Source organism: Myzus persicae, unplaced genomic scaffold, assembly GCF_001856785.1.
Source record: "Myzus persicae strain clone G006 unplaced genomic scaffold, MPER_G0061.0, whole genome shotgun sequence".
Lineage (NCBI taxonomy): Eukaryota > Metazoa > Arthropoda > Insecta > Hemiptera > Aphididae > Myzus > Myzus persicae.
Window position 1 is genome coordinate 435,539 of NW_019103697.1, and position 13,950 is coordinate 449,488.

At 27.1% G+C, this 13,950-nt stretch overlaps 2 protein-coding genes across 4 annotated transcripts; one reads left to right on the forward strand and one right to left on the reverse strand.

Moving 5' to 3' along the window:
* Positions 1 to 224: 224 nt before the first annotated feature.
* On the reverse strand, positions 225 to 3,140 carry LOC111035041 (protein Spindly). Of its 2 annotated transcripts, none has more exons than XM_022316535.1 (10): positions 2,882 to 3,140; positions 2,571 to 2,674; positions 2,179 to 2,349; positions 1,898 to 2,077; positions 1,648 to 1,806; positions 1,361 to 1,567; positions 1,203 to 1,301; positions 1,021 to 1,139; positions 758 to 933; positions 225 to 642 (listed from the first exon to the last, which is right to left on the reverse strand). In XM_022316535.1, the coding sequence occupies exons 2-10, from the start codon at positions 2,652 to 2,654 to the stop codon at positions 470 to 472; spliced, it is 1,368 nt and encodes a 455-aa protein (XP_022172227.1). In that variant the 5' UTR covers positions 2,655 to 2,674; positions 2,882 to 3,140; the 3' UTR covers positions 225 to 469. The 2 variants fall into 2 exon arrangements, with proteins under 2 accessions (XP_022172227.1, XP_022172226.1); XM_022316534.1 differs by having other exon boundaries at positions 226 to 642; positions 2,947 to 3,140.
* A 5,761-nt stretch (positions 3,141 to 8,901) lies between these two features.
* On the forward strand, positions 8,902 to 13,520 carry LOC111035078 (aspartate--tRNA ligase, cytoplasmic). Of its 2 annotated transcripts, none has more exons than XM_022316588.1 (13): positions 8,902 to 9,200; positions 9,260 to 9,331; positions 9,796 to 9,883; positions 10,083 to 10,272; positions 10,332 to 10,434; positions 10,503 to 10,686; positions 11,070 to 11,210; positions 11,673 to 11,844; positions 11,925 to 12,072; positions 12,647 to 12,836; positions 12,901 to 12,981; positions 13,051 to 13,162; positions 13,237 to 13,520. In XM_022316588.1, exons 2-13 carry the CDS (start codon positions 9,294 to 9,296, stop codon positions 13,398 to 13,400), a joined length of 1,611 nt encoding a protein of 536 aa, XP_022172280.1. In that variant the 5' UTR covers positions 8,902 to 9,200; positions 9,260 to 9,293; the 3' UTR covers positions 13,401 to 13,520. The 2 variants fall into 2 exon arrangements, with proteins under 2 accessions (XP_022172280.1, XP_022172279.1); XM_022316587.1 differs by having other exon boundaries at positions 8,902 to 9,136.
* The last annotated feature ends 430 nt before the right edge of the window (positions 13,521 to 13,950 follow it).

A 13,950-nucleotide genomic window follows, 5' to 3' on the forward strand; every position in this document is an offset into this window, starting at 1 on the left:
ACAAACACAATTGAATTTTCATTCAGTTAACTAATTAAAAAAGTAAATTATTGTTTAGCCAACATGATTTCTTTCCACTGTGTCAATATATACAAACAATCGTCCTAAGTGGGAGTTGTTAACATTTATTAAGGTACTTACATTCTATGTATTGTTTATCTTCTCTTATTAAACAATATAAATAAATAAAACATTTATACATTATTGTCCGATTGCAAATTTTATTATACAAATACCAGCTAGTATCATTTTATATTACGAACTACTAATTATTACATGGACAAATTGTAATTTAATCATTGTTATGATCCTGGAACATAACACATTTATAATATTAAAATTGAAGTTTTAGTTTTAAATACACTTAAAAATCAGAAGCACATAATTTAATTACAACGTTCAATTGAATATTTTTTAAATATCTACTATAAAACAATTAAATAATAAAACAATATTGATTATAATTTATTTATAAATCTTCAAATTTTGGACAAACGATTGTGTTTAAAACAGCTTGTTGAGGAATTTTTTTCGCTAGTTTCATTGAAGGGCCTCCATCTTCAATTTTACAGTTGTCATTAAAACGTACTCCTTTTGATGTCATACGTTTATCTTCACCAATATTTTCCTTGGATGACGACACTATAACAAAAAATATACACATAAAAACAATGATGTTAATACATTTTGTTTTCTTCCAAAAAGTTATAAAAAAAATAACAATTGCGTATAAAAACTATGCTAGAAATGTCTTTACGTTTAGATTTCAATACGGAAATTTGTTGTTCTAATTCTTTTAGTTGCAGTTTGTCTCTTCTCATCTCCTTCTTAAGCTGTCGAATTTCACATTCCCCTTTAAAACATTGCTGTCGAGCTTCCATATCTCTAACTGACCTTCTATTCATTTCTTCTTCCAAAGCTTTCTTCTCTTTTCTAAAAAAAATAATCATACGATTTTCATGAACTGTCAAAATATACAATATGAATGATAGTATGATATTATACAAAAATACAACATACCGGACGTCAGAAACAATTTGAAGAACAACATTCATGCCCTCATTGCTTAAATTGTCTATTTTCAGTACTTGTGGAGTCTCCGGTCTTTTATCTAATTCTTTAATTTTGGCTTCCAAATCCTATAAACAATAAAACATTTAAGACATTAAATTACATAATTTTTTTATATAATGATATCTTACGCTTATACGATTTTTGTAACTTTGAATCAAAGTAGATTTTTCTAAGTCATCATTTCTTTCCGTTTCCGACAACTGTTTTTCTAATCTCATCATTTCCATCTAAAGAATAATAAATTAGAATGCATCGGTAAAAAAGCAAATTTAATCATTTTCAAAACCTTCATTTGATTGTTTTCATGGTTGGCTTTTGATAAACATTTTTTTAAAGTTTCATATTTTTCTCTTTTCATTTCCAGCTCGGCTGTCAATGCTTGTCTTTTGTCATCCACTTCAGCAAACAATGAATTTCCTCTTTTATTATGATCATTTAGATTATTTATACTATTGAGTTGCAGTCTCATCATTTCACATTCTTCTTGCAATGTCTAACATAAGTCATAATTACTACATAATAATGTTTAATTAACTTTAAAAATAAGTAGATTAAAAGTATTAATCATTGTACCTCATATTTTTGCTTCCATTCATTTAACTGATCAGTTTTAAAATCAACTTTTATTTTAAATTCTTCTAGTTCTTCAATAGCTCTATTTTTTAAATGTTCTAACTCCATAATAAGAATTTCTTGATTGTTTATGATGGATTGCATCTCTTCATATTTTTCCTATAAAAAATAATTGAAAATGTTACCAAACGACAATCCTTAAATATGTATTAATATTAAACATTGATATGATAATTATAGTCAATAATACCTTTTTCTCATTTAACTCAGTTTTTAATTCTGTTATAATACTATCATTTAAATTCACGGGTAAATCTTCTTTTGGTTTATCTTTTAAACTTTTTAAAACTGATAGTTGCTCATTTAACAAATCAATTTGTAATAAATGGTCTTTTTGTTGGTCTAATAATTTGAACTCTAAATTGGAATACTGAAATATAAATAAATAACGCTTACTTATAAATATATCTTATGACTCAAATTGCACATGCTTGTCAAAACATAGAAATCACTAATAGGTTGATTAATTACTTTCACAGTCCATTGCCTTAAATCTGATTCTTTTGTTGAAATTTCTGATTTCAACTTAATATTATCATCTTCGACTATTTGTAATTGCTCTACATCATTTTGAAGTTCACTAATAAATGCATTTTTTGTTTTTAATTGCAGTTGTGTTTGATATAATTCTTGTTTCAGAATCTACATAAAAAGTTGTTTTAATATAAGTATTTGTATTCAAATATAATGATCAAACTAAATTTAGGTTTAGCTTCAAGAAAATCTTCTACTAGTATTCAGGTAGTTATTATATTATAAGTAGTATTAAAGAAATAATTATAAATTATGTAGTCATATTTTTTTGTGTAACTTATCATTTTATTATTTAATATTTTTTACAATACTCATTAGTTATTACTTACATCAATAGTGGTCACACTAGGACGAGTATCGTTTGATAGTGTGCTTACAGAACTTTCATTATTTTGGGACAAATTTCCGTTCATCTTGTCTAGATAATTTAAACCTATTCAAATTTAAAACTAGTAAATACAAATTGTGTACCCCTATTTAACAATGGTTATTTATTAATATAAGACAAATAAAATGAAGAAAGTCAGAACACTCAGAACAAGTAACAAATATTATAAATAATAATTTATATTATAGTATTTAGCAACAGTTTATACTATAAATTGAATAATATATTAATATTTAGATATTTAAAAATTACCTATTGTAAGGTTAGTAATTAATAGTTAGCACAAATTTGAAAATACAAATCATAAAAATATTTACTCTCTATACAAACGTTCGTAGACCAGTTCGTTCTGTGCTCGCACTATAATTAAACAGTTATTACTTATTAGTTATTCATTATTCAATTTCTATATACTGCCAAATAAAATGATGTTAATGTAAATACCATGAACAAATATTTAATATACCGTCTACCGTTAAATATACGATGTAAATACCTACTATCGTAATCGAATATTCGAATTTGAATTTTGAAGCTAATAAGATAGTAACCGACTAACTCCAGCCAGTGACGCCAACATTATTATAATCTGTCGTGATACCACAGAATTTCTTTTTTAATCTATTCTGTGTCTGTGATAGCATTTTCCATTCTCCCGAAGTTATAGGAATTAATTAATATTATTATTACTACCCACGAATTAAGTTTATCTTAAATCGTAGTAGTGATTCATCTTTGGAATTATAATATAGTACTATAGTAGGCTCACTGCACAGTAGGCTCTATTCGTGTTATTATGTTATTAAATTACCATAAAATTGCAATTTTTCAGGACTGTTGAACTATTTGCTTCATTATTACCAGTCCACACCTAGAACATTTGTAAACCAGTGGCGCAACTAGGGGGGTGCAAAAAGGTCTTTAGCACCCCCAAGTTAAAATTTAGCACCTCCTGTTTTTTATATCTAACTTTTATTATTTTATTGAAATACCTGAATGTTATGTTTTTAAATATTATGATAAATTTCCTGAAAAAATATTTAATTATTTGGTCGTAAGTCTTATAATATAATTCATTCTAATTCATTCCATACACGGATATTCCCATAATAATAGAGCAAATAATAAAACTGGTTAAGATCAAGTATGCTTCAGCAAAGGTTTACCAATTTGTCTTTGCTGAATATTGAAAAAGATTTATTAAATCAGATTAACACTGAAACTATTTTAAATAAATATTGTATGAAACCTAGAAAAATTATGCTAATTTAAAATGTATTATATATATATAAGTTATTTACTAACAAAATTATGAAATTATAATGTATCCTTATGTTACTGAAATTTTAGCAAAAAAAGTATTATAAATTTATTTTATTTTATTTATGTGAAGTGTGTTAATATATGTTTTAAAATGTTGAATTATCGAGCATTGCAGGCTCATGTGTAGCGGGTGTGGGGGCAAAGCCCCCCACGACTCTGTGGTGCATTCCCAGATTTAGCACCCCCTGTTTTAGAGGTCTAGTTGTGCCTATGTTGTAAACGCTATATGCTGTAGGCTTTTAAAAATATATATTTTTAACTTATTAAGATATATTATACTATTAAACAATACAAATTGTATTATTATTTATGTTTAACTATATGCTATACAATGTATAGAAAGTAAATGTATATTATGAGTTATGACCATGAACATTAGAGAGGCAATGATTATGACAGACATTTTCTAATATTGTACTCTTTTGTTCACCTAATAATTAATAGACAATTTTTAACATGTATACAGAGTACACAGGTCATAGGTTAGGTCAGAAGTGGGACATTAGTACATTACATATTTTTCCGTAAACATATGTTCCAATAGACTTTTGTTCCACAAAATACATGTTCCAAACTGGAATAACGGTTTAAACAGTGAAACAAGTATTTTGTGGAACAAAAGTTTATTGGAACAAGTGTTTTGCAGAACTAAGGTCTTTCGGGACAAATATTTTGTGGAAAAAAATCTCTCGGAACAATAATTTTTTTCAGCTACTATTTGTTCCACAATATATTTGTAAAAAATATCTAATAGTTAATACTTTGGATTCTTCACAAGTAAAAAACGAATTCCAATCATCATTGACATGACATTTTCAGACAGTGTTAAATATTTATTTGAAAATACATTAAATTGCAAGGTTTACTAGATTTAGGTAGAAATCTAGTAAATGTAGTACTAGGTACTAGAAACTAGGTTTAGTAAAATTAAAAATACTGAACAAAACCTCAATTTTGATACACTACCCTGATTTATTTTAATTTTGTTGTACAATACCAATACCATAACAATGAAGGTCTATTCAAAATGTGTAAACATTTAGTTACCCTAAATCATTACAGAGGGATGATATACAACATCAGAAAAAATATTATTTAAAAAAAAGATTTAAGTATTAAGTTTAGATTTTTGATTCTGGTATTATTAGTTATTACTTATTAAGGCTGTGGAGTTTTTAAAAAAAAATTAAATAATGAGGTTATTATAGCTCTCGAGATCACGAATGATCAAAATAACTATTTACGGGCAAGTGAGGTGCCTAAAACCACAGAACAATAAAACACAAAATTAAAAATTGCATTGCTTAATGATACTTTTTCAAATTCAAGATATAACATCATTGGCTTGAAAATTATTTAAATAAATTAGTAAAACATTTTTAAGAAATGATCGATTGTTTACAATTCTTAATTGATAACATATCAACATTTTAAACTTAAAATCAGGAATTAAAATATAGAGTATATACTATATTTTAATTCGTGCTTAAAAAAATCCCCTATTATCTCCATAGATAATAAAGATATGGATAGGCCACGCCTATGTTAAATACATTTGAGGCCGCGTTCCCGGAGGGGAAGGCAATTGAGGCTCCTTTATATTGATAGTCGATACTCAATATAAGAATACTTTATTTGACCTCAATTATTCCCCTCGAAGACCGCTGATAAGACCAATATGTCCTATCCATATCTTTATTATCTATGATTATCTCAAAGCAGCGACTTGAGTGGGATATCACCATGGCTATAGCCATGGTACGAATACGATAATACACCACGTATGTTAATACAATAACACGAATATCGTTAGCTTCGATTACAATTGCATCGATTACAACTACTACGAAATCCAAATAATATATTTTTATAAACTGTTACGAAAGTCAGTATAACTACTATTTTTTTAAATATTTTATTTGTTACCTTTGTAGTGGAGGCTTGTAAACTTTTAAATAAAAAAAAATATATCAGAGAAATGTATTTACAATAAAATCATAAATAAAACCTACCAGGCAAAGTCAGCAAACGTATCTCATCTCAGGATACTATATGAAAAACAACAAGATTTTATTAAAAAAACGAAACCTTAATCAACAAAACCATTCAAAGCGAATTAAATGAACCGATTTTTTTTAATGTTATTGGGTCACATAGGTTATTGTTTTTTTTTTCTTAAATGCCATATTCTTTTCTATTACTTTACTGTCGCATTCAGAGCTCTACCAAGGGACAGGCGATCTTTAAATCTTTTCCCTTTGCATTGTGGTTTTCCTATTGCAGAGTGAGCAAAATTTACAATTGCATTGGTGAATGTTGTAATTTTATCGTTAATATCAGAATTACAGGTTATTGAATTGGTTATATTTTCTATTTCACTATTAAATGTTTCGGAGTAAATTTGCCAATCAGCATTTTAGAGTCTAAATCTGTTATTTGTTTCAACTTGATTTTGATTATTGTCAAATTTGATATCGATGGTTATGCGCCAATTTTTACAGTTAGCACACCAGGGGTTAATAGGTATTGATAGATTTTTACTATATTGCGCCGAGGAAGCAATGCGAAAGCAGATCCCGCGGCGTCGTCGGTTAAAACAGGAAAAAAAAAAGATTTTTACTATATTAAAATAATTAAATATCGATGTAGTTTTTATAAATTATTTACTAAGAATACATATATTCATAAATATATGATAAAGATGGAGAATGAAAGCTATATTTTTTTAAATATTTTTCCACATAATTTTATGAAATGAAACAACAACATATTTAAAATAAATATATATTTTTTGTACTTCAATATTTTTAAAAATGTTATTAAAATATATACACAATACGTCCTCACTTGATTTTTCTTTAGGGGATTAGATACCGACCATTTTTAAAGGACATATATTGGCAATTTCTATGTAAGCACTTGATGGTCGTGTATTTGAGTGGGTAGAAGTGATCACTTTACACACTAATAAGTAATTACTAATTACAAATTTATGTATTTTTTTAATGTTCATATTCTATTAAAATATTTTAAATTTGTAAATTCTTTTCTCTTTAGCGGTGTCGTATGTTATCTACAAATAGGTACCATAGACCTTTTACTGAGTAAAAGGTCTATGACAAATACTATGGTGTGTGTGTTTGTCATTTGTATTTATGTTCAAAATGAGTTCGATTGGTGATTAATATAGACATATTATTTATGCTGATGATACTTGTATGAATTTTTTAAAACAAAAAGGTGTATTAGGTACCCTAACGAGGATTTTGTGAAAAAATTAATAATGTCAACAATGAAGTGTGTGGTGGCGTTCTCAAGGAATGTTATATGAATAGCCGCAAACGCGATTACCATGAGCAACTTGTGAAATCAAAATACTTAAGTTGCTTATCACGTAGAAATAAGGCAGCTTAAAGAAGAACGGTGGCGCTCCATAAAATATAACAAATATATTCGAAACATTTTTTAACGATATGAAAAATACTTTTCAACTTTCATTTTTGAGAACATTCATGACAATCTTAATTTATTTATGAAGTGCTCTGGTTTAAGGCGAAGTAAGATTTTAATATAATTATACGACATAATTCATACGTGAATTAAAATAGCATACGACATCATGTATCAAAATTCGTAGATAATATTTGTTGCGTAGTTAGCATACGACACCGCTACCCTTTTCTCTTTATCCGTGTTTTTTTCCTTAGTCTGTTTTTACGGGATTTGTGTATAAAAAACAGCATTATACGAGCTGTATTACAATATATTGCAATGATGTAGGCTGTCTTGATGCAAAATACAATAATCTATGTATCTCTATAACTTACCCTAATGTCGTACATATTGACTATTGAGTAAACAAGAAGTATAAGGTCTATCATATCATGGTCGATGGTCATGTCGCTGTCATAATCTCATACGTAAAAATGGTATAAGTGCTTAGTTAAAAATTACGAATCCTGATTAAGACACTCTATATAATATAATTGCGAAAATATTATGTTGTTACGCTGCTCGTAGGGTTATTCACTATTTCACTGTTCTTGTCTAGTACCTACTACCTAATATAGGGTCTATGGACACGACACTAAATAGCAACAAGTCTGTAATGGATCCAGAAGTCACACAAAGGGGTGAGGCGAAATTTCAAAAATTAAATGACCTTTTTCGGCTCAAAATAAGAATATTAAAATAACGTAAAAGCAGCCCAAAAGAGGGGGGTGAATTCAACATCACCCCAATTGTATTCGCCACTGAATCAAATTGCAATGATTATGATTGCATATTTGCATGCCTTATGCTTATGCTACTATACTGCTTGCAATAGCGAAGGACTATGACCACGCTATAATTCTAGAATATTTCTACGGGCTTTGCGCTCAAACTCGGTTATCAAAAACTCTTCTTCCTTCAAACGAGACCGCCAAATCTTTAAGCCACTGAATCTGCATACTGCAGTGGTACCATATTCCGTAACATAATATTATTCCGAGTATTTCATTCTATAAAGATCAAATTTCCGATAAGTAGTACATTAGTAAGTTAATGGCACGGGCGTTGGGCGGACGGCCTAGAAGATCATTACATTAAGCATTTAAACCATAGAGTAATAATATTTAAACACTCAAGTATAGATGAGTGGAGTTTGTGGACAACTTTTTTCCAGGGGTACCAGCTGGCCAGTACCACTCATAGATAATGTAAGAGTACCACTCTACTCTGCTCAATTAAATTTTAAATGCTAAGTTATAACTAATGAAGTTGAGTTAACTACTTTCTGAAATTCGATATTTATTTTATTAATGAAATATTCAGAATAATTTTCTGCTTTGGTCTTTTGGAGTATGAAAATAAAAATTCATTGTGTCATTCAAAAAAGTAAATACTTAAGAAACTATAACGATAAAAATTTTTTTTTCAGAAATGTTGTTTTGAAAAGACACAAGTATCACCTATGTAATAATAATATTTTCAAAAATGTTGAAACTTTTCAAAATAATGAGGTGATAAAAATCGAATTTTATTATCTACAGTTGATAAAGATAAAATTGATAACACAGAGTTAACCCTATGATTAATACTGCCTTCCGCGGACCGCGATTAAAGATAGTCTATATTTCTATAATACTTTATAGCCGTGCGTCCATGATCATAGAATAGTTATTCTGTTCTACCATATTCTGCGTAAGTATTGAAGTTTTACATCAAAGCCACTCTAGCAATGTGAGATTGTGGTTTTGGCAATTTGGTAACTGATTACAGTACATATTAAGGTTTTTAAAGATTTTTAGATATTGTTTTTTTTAGATATTCCATCAGTCTAAATCTGAAAAATAGAAAAATGACATCAAAAAATGGTGCTGCTGAAGTGTCTGAGGGGTAAATTATTTTTTATAATTGTTTCTTATCGATGTTCCTATAATACATTTTAAATTCATAATATTCTTTAACTACTCATCATTAACTTAATAATTAAAATTTTTTTCAATTTAAATATAACATTTGAAAAAAACGCTTTTCACTGTTTAAACATTTTATTATTTAGTAACTTTGCTTGTGACTTCCTGCAAAATATAAGTATGTTTTGTTAAGTCTGTTGTTTCCATCATTGTGGTTCATTTTTAATCTGTAGATATTTTCTATTACACCAGTCCTATTAATATAAATAATTAAGTATTTATGATATTGTTTTTAATGATTTATTTGTAAATATTGAGTTAAGAACTATAAAAACCTACCAATTGGGTAACTATATATTATATTCATTTTTCATAAATAGTACAATTTTAATTTTTATGGTTTTTGTTGGCCATTTTTAATATTAATTTTAAATTATGTATCAGTGAGCAAGTAAAATCAAAATCTCAATTAAAAAAAGAGGAAAAACTTGCAGCTAAAGCAATGAAAAAAGAACAATTCAAAACATTGAATGTAAGTATTCAACATTTGTATTAACTTTTTACTTTTTCAATAATACTTAAAATTAATTTCCAGAAGAGTAATTGATTTGTTATCGATTAGCGATTCATTTTTTGCGCTTGCTCTATTTTAATGTATTTAGTTACTTTTTACATTCCACTAGGTCCAAAACTAAATTTGGATCTTATATCATGATATTTTTTTAAAATAGAAAGCAAATACTAATGACCAGGAATCTGGTGAAGACATCTCTGTTGGAAAGTATGGAGTTTTAAAAATGATCCAAAGTTCAAAAAATGGTATATCTGACCGAGTATTTGTGGATGTAAAAAACATTATGACTATTTTAGCTGATAATAGTGTTTGGATACGTGGAAGACTTCATACTAGTCGTGCCAAAGGCAATTAAACAAAAAAAGGTTATATTTATTTTACGCATATTAACATAGTTTAATTTTAGGTAAACAATGTTTCATGGTTGTCAGACAGCAACAATGGTCCATTCAAGTATTAGCTGTAGTATCTGATACTATTAGTAAACAATTTGTAAAATTTTGTTCCAAGTAAGGAAGAAAATATATATTTAATAAAAACAGTACTTTTTTATTTATTTTGATTTGTTGATTTGCAGTATTAACAAGGAATCTATAGTAGACGTTAAAGGTAAAGTTACAAGAACGCCTTCTAAAATTGGATCGTGCTCACAACAAGATGTTGAATTACATATTGAAGAATTATGGGTTGTTAGTCAGTCTGCTAATCAACTTCCTTTACTTATTGAAGATGCATCTAGGCCAGTTAAAGGGGATGATGAGGTAAAATAGTATATACATTGACATTTATGAGATATAAACAATTTGCACTTAATAGCTGTTTTTTATATTACCTATCTAAATAATATGTTTGTTATCTCTATATAAACCTTATAACAATTTTTACCAATAGGCACTATCTTATCTATTGCAGTTTTTTAGCAAAATATTATTTATTTATTATTATCTACATTTTATCTATTATAATATGTCCATAGTATAACCTTTAATATCCAATTAAAAGGTATAACAGTAAACATTTAATTTTTTTAAACCGCTATTTGAAGTACGCAATTTGTATAAATTAGCACACAAAGTATATGTGAAAATGTTAAGGATTCATAAGCATATAAATTATAATTAATTAATTATGTATTTTCTTTTAGGATCAAGGTTTAAATATAAAAGTCAACCAAGATACAAGGCTAGATAATAGAGTGATTGATTTACGTACCCCTGCAAATCAAGCAATTTTCCGCCTTGAAGCTGGTGTTTGTAAAATTTTCCGAGATTTGCTCACTGCAAAAGTAATTTAGTTATAAAATTTTATTCGTTTAAAAATGTAATATTTTTATTAATTAAGGCCTGAAGTTACTTTGGGTTAAAGAATTATTTGGCTGTAATGTTCAAATTGCATCAATAATGATTAATTTATAATAAACCAGATTCAAAATTTGAGTCTAGAATTTAATTGAGCACATATTTTTAAATGTAGTTAGGTTTTGTTATAATCTTTTTGATTTGAGATTATTTTAATATTATATTATTATTAGCATTTATTTTTCTACATGATACATTCTGTATTTGAAAATAGTGTTTTGTATATAATTTTCTTTAAAAACATTTTAATAATTTTGAATTAGTTTTTTTGTGTACAAATTTTAAATATTTAGATTCAAAGTAACACAGTATTTGAGTAATTGCAACTATTAACCTTACAATATTTTTTCATACTGCAATAAGAGTTTTGAATTATTTTGTTTATTTAGGGTTTTGTTGAAATTCATACACCAAAAATGATAAATGCTGCGAGTGAAGGTGGAGCAAATGTTTTCACAATATCGTATTTCAAAGGCTCTGCATATCTTGCTCAATCACCTCAGTTGTATAAACAAATGGCAATTGCTGGTGACTTTGATAGAGTATTCACAGTTGGTGCTGGTATGCTATCTTATTATCACTATCATCAATTATTTATGCTTAATAGCATACCTATACTACCTAATATTTTTACATTTTAGTTTTTAGAGCAGAAGATAGTAACACATATAGACATTTGACCGAATTTGTTGGCTTAGATTTAGAAATGGCTTTTAAATATCATTATCATGAAGTAATTGATGTTATTGGTTCACTTTTTACCAACATATTTAAAGGATTACGTGACAAGTAAATACATTTGTACATTTAACCTTATTAATTTTAAATAACTTATTAAGGCTCATTAACAATGACACATTTTAAGCTAAATAAAATTAATTATTCATATTAAGCTGATAGCAATATTATGTACCAGTATAAATATTTATTGTTATTTATAATTAACAGTGTTAATTTATAATTGATTTTGGGCAGATACAGAATAGATCGATTTTTATTCCTAAATTTTTAACTATCAAACTTGAAAAGTAAATTGAAATCATTTTTTTATTTTGGATTTAAATCATTAGTTGATATTTATTAATGTTGTCAAAATAAAAATTGACTAACTAAAATATATTTTTGATTTTTTAAATACGATGTACATATTGAAGAATAAAATAAGAATGAAAGAGGTAATTCAATTATTTTATAATTTAATTTTTCAAAAATTCAAAAAACCTTTATGTAGAAGAAAATGGAACAGAGATTATATTTATAGTTGGTTTTTAAATCATGACAACAATTTTCTTTAAAAAAAAATAACAAAATCAATATTTTTTGATATTTTAAATTTGCATGTAAATATATTTTAATTTTATAGTTATCAATCTGAAATTAAAACGATTTGCGAACAATATCCAGTTGAACCATTTAAATTCTTGGACCCACCTTTAAAACTTGAATTTCCAACAGCTGTCAATATGCTTCGCGAAGCTGGAGTTGAAATGGGCGATGAAGATGATTTATCAACACCAAATGAAAAATTACTTGGACGATTGGTCAAAGCAAAAGTATAGTCATCATTTTCTTAATTAAATTATTCTTTTTTACTCATGATTAAATTTTATTTCATAGTATGATACGGATTTCTATATTTTGGATAAGTTTCCTCTTGCTATACGACCTTTTTACACCATGCCAGATCCTGACTCAAAAGTAATTATTTGTATTATGTTCTAGCAGTTTGAATTTCTGTAATTTATCTGATGTTTATATTCTGAATAGGTTGCTTCTAATTCTTATGATATGTTTATGAGAGGTGAAGAAATTCTATCTGGTGCTCAGAGGATACATGATTCTGATTACTTAATAGAAAGAGCTAAACATCATCAAGTTGGTATGTTTATCTAGAATCATGGTAACCCATGAATAAATAATTTTATTTAGTGTGTCATTGATATTTTTGTTTAGATATTGAGAAGATTGCAGCTTATATAGATGCTTTCCGATATGGGTGTCCACCTCATGCTGGTGGTGGAATCGGATTGGAGAGAGTTGTTATGTTGTACTTAGGCTTAGATAACATAAGAAAAGTTTCAATGTTTCCCCGTGATCCTAAAAGACTTACTCCATGATTAAATTATACTTTATAAAGTATTTATTTTATTATTACTATTTTTTAAATAAAGTATGTTATGAAATTGTCATTTGGATCAATGAAGCATTTAATAATTAAAAACAAATAATATTTTGAATTTGTTGTGTCTTTTATTGTTACTTGAATATAAAATTGTAGTTTTATATTTTTAATTAATAAATTAACAGCGTATATTAACATGCACTCTATTCCAAAAGAGAATACAATAGGTGGCGACCGATCGATGTCTAAAAAAAAAAATTAATATATTGTTTTTGACATTCTGTTTACAATATGAACTACTTATGAGGAACCTTGCATTCGATTTTCAATCCTGGGCTATACAAATTAAACATTTTATAAATTTATAAATATTTAACTAAATTATTACCAAATGTTCGTGAATTTGACAACATGTCAAGCCTTATGTCCCTGCGAAATTGTTATAATTGGCATTTATAGAAATAAAGCTAAAAAGAATCAACATTGTAAAGTACGTCTATTAAATCCTAACGAAATTATTTCATATGGGTATAGAAAAAGCTTAA

Coding starts and splice junctions, on each gene's coding strand:
- LOC111035041 (XM_022316535.1), bottom strand. CDS start 2,654: ATGAACGGAAATTTGTCCCAAAATAATGAAAGTTCTGTAAGCACACTA. Junction 1,140..1,202: donor GTTACAAAAATCGTATAAGC/GTAAGATATCAT, acceptor TATTGTTTATAG/GATTTGGAAGCCAAAATTAA. Junction 643..757: donor TTCCGTATTGAAATCTAAAC/GTAAAGACATTT, acceptor TTTTTGTTATAG/TGTCGTCATCCAAGGAAAAT.
- LOC111035078 (XM_022316588.1), top strand. CDS start 9,294: ATGACATCAAAAAATGGTGCTGCTGAAGTGTCTGAGGG. Junction 10,687..11,069: donor CAGTTAAAGGGGATGATGAG/GTAAAATAGTAT, acceptor ATTTTCTTTTAG/GATCAAGGTTTAAATATAAA. Junction 11,211..11,672: donor GAGATTTGCTCACTGCAAAA/GTAATTTAGTTA, acceptor TTGTTTATTTAG/GGTTTTGTTGAAATTCATAC.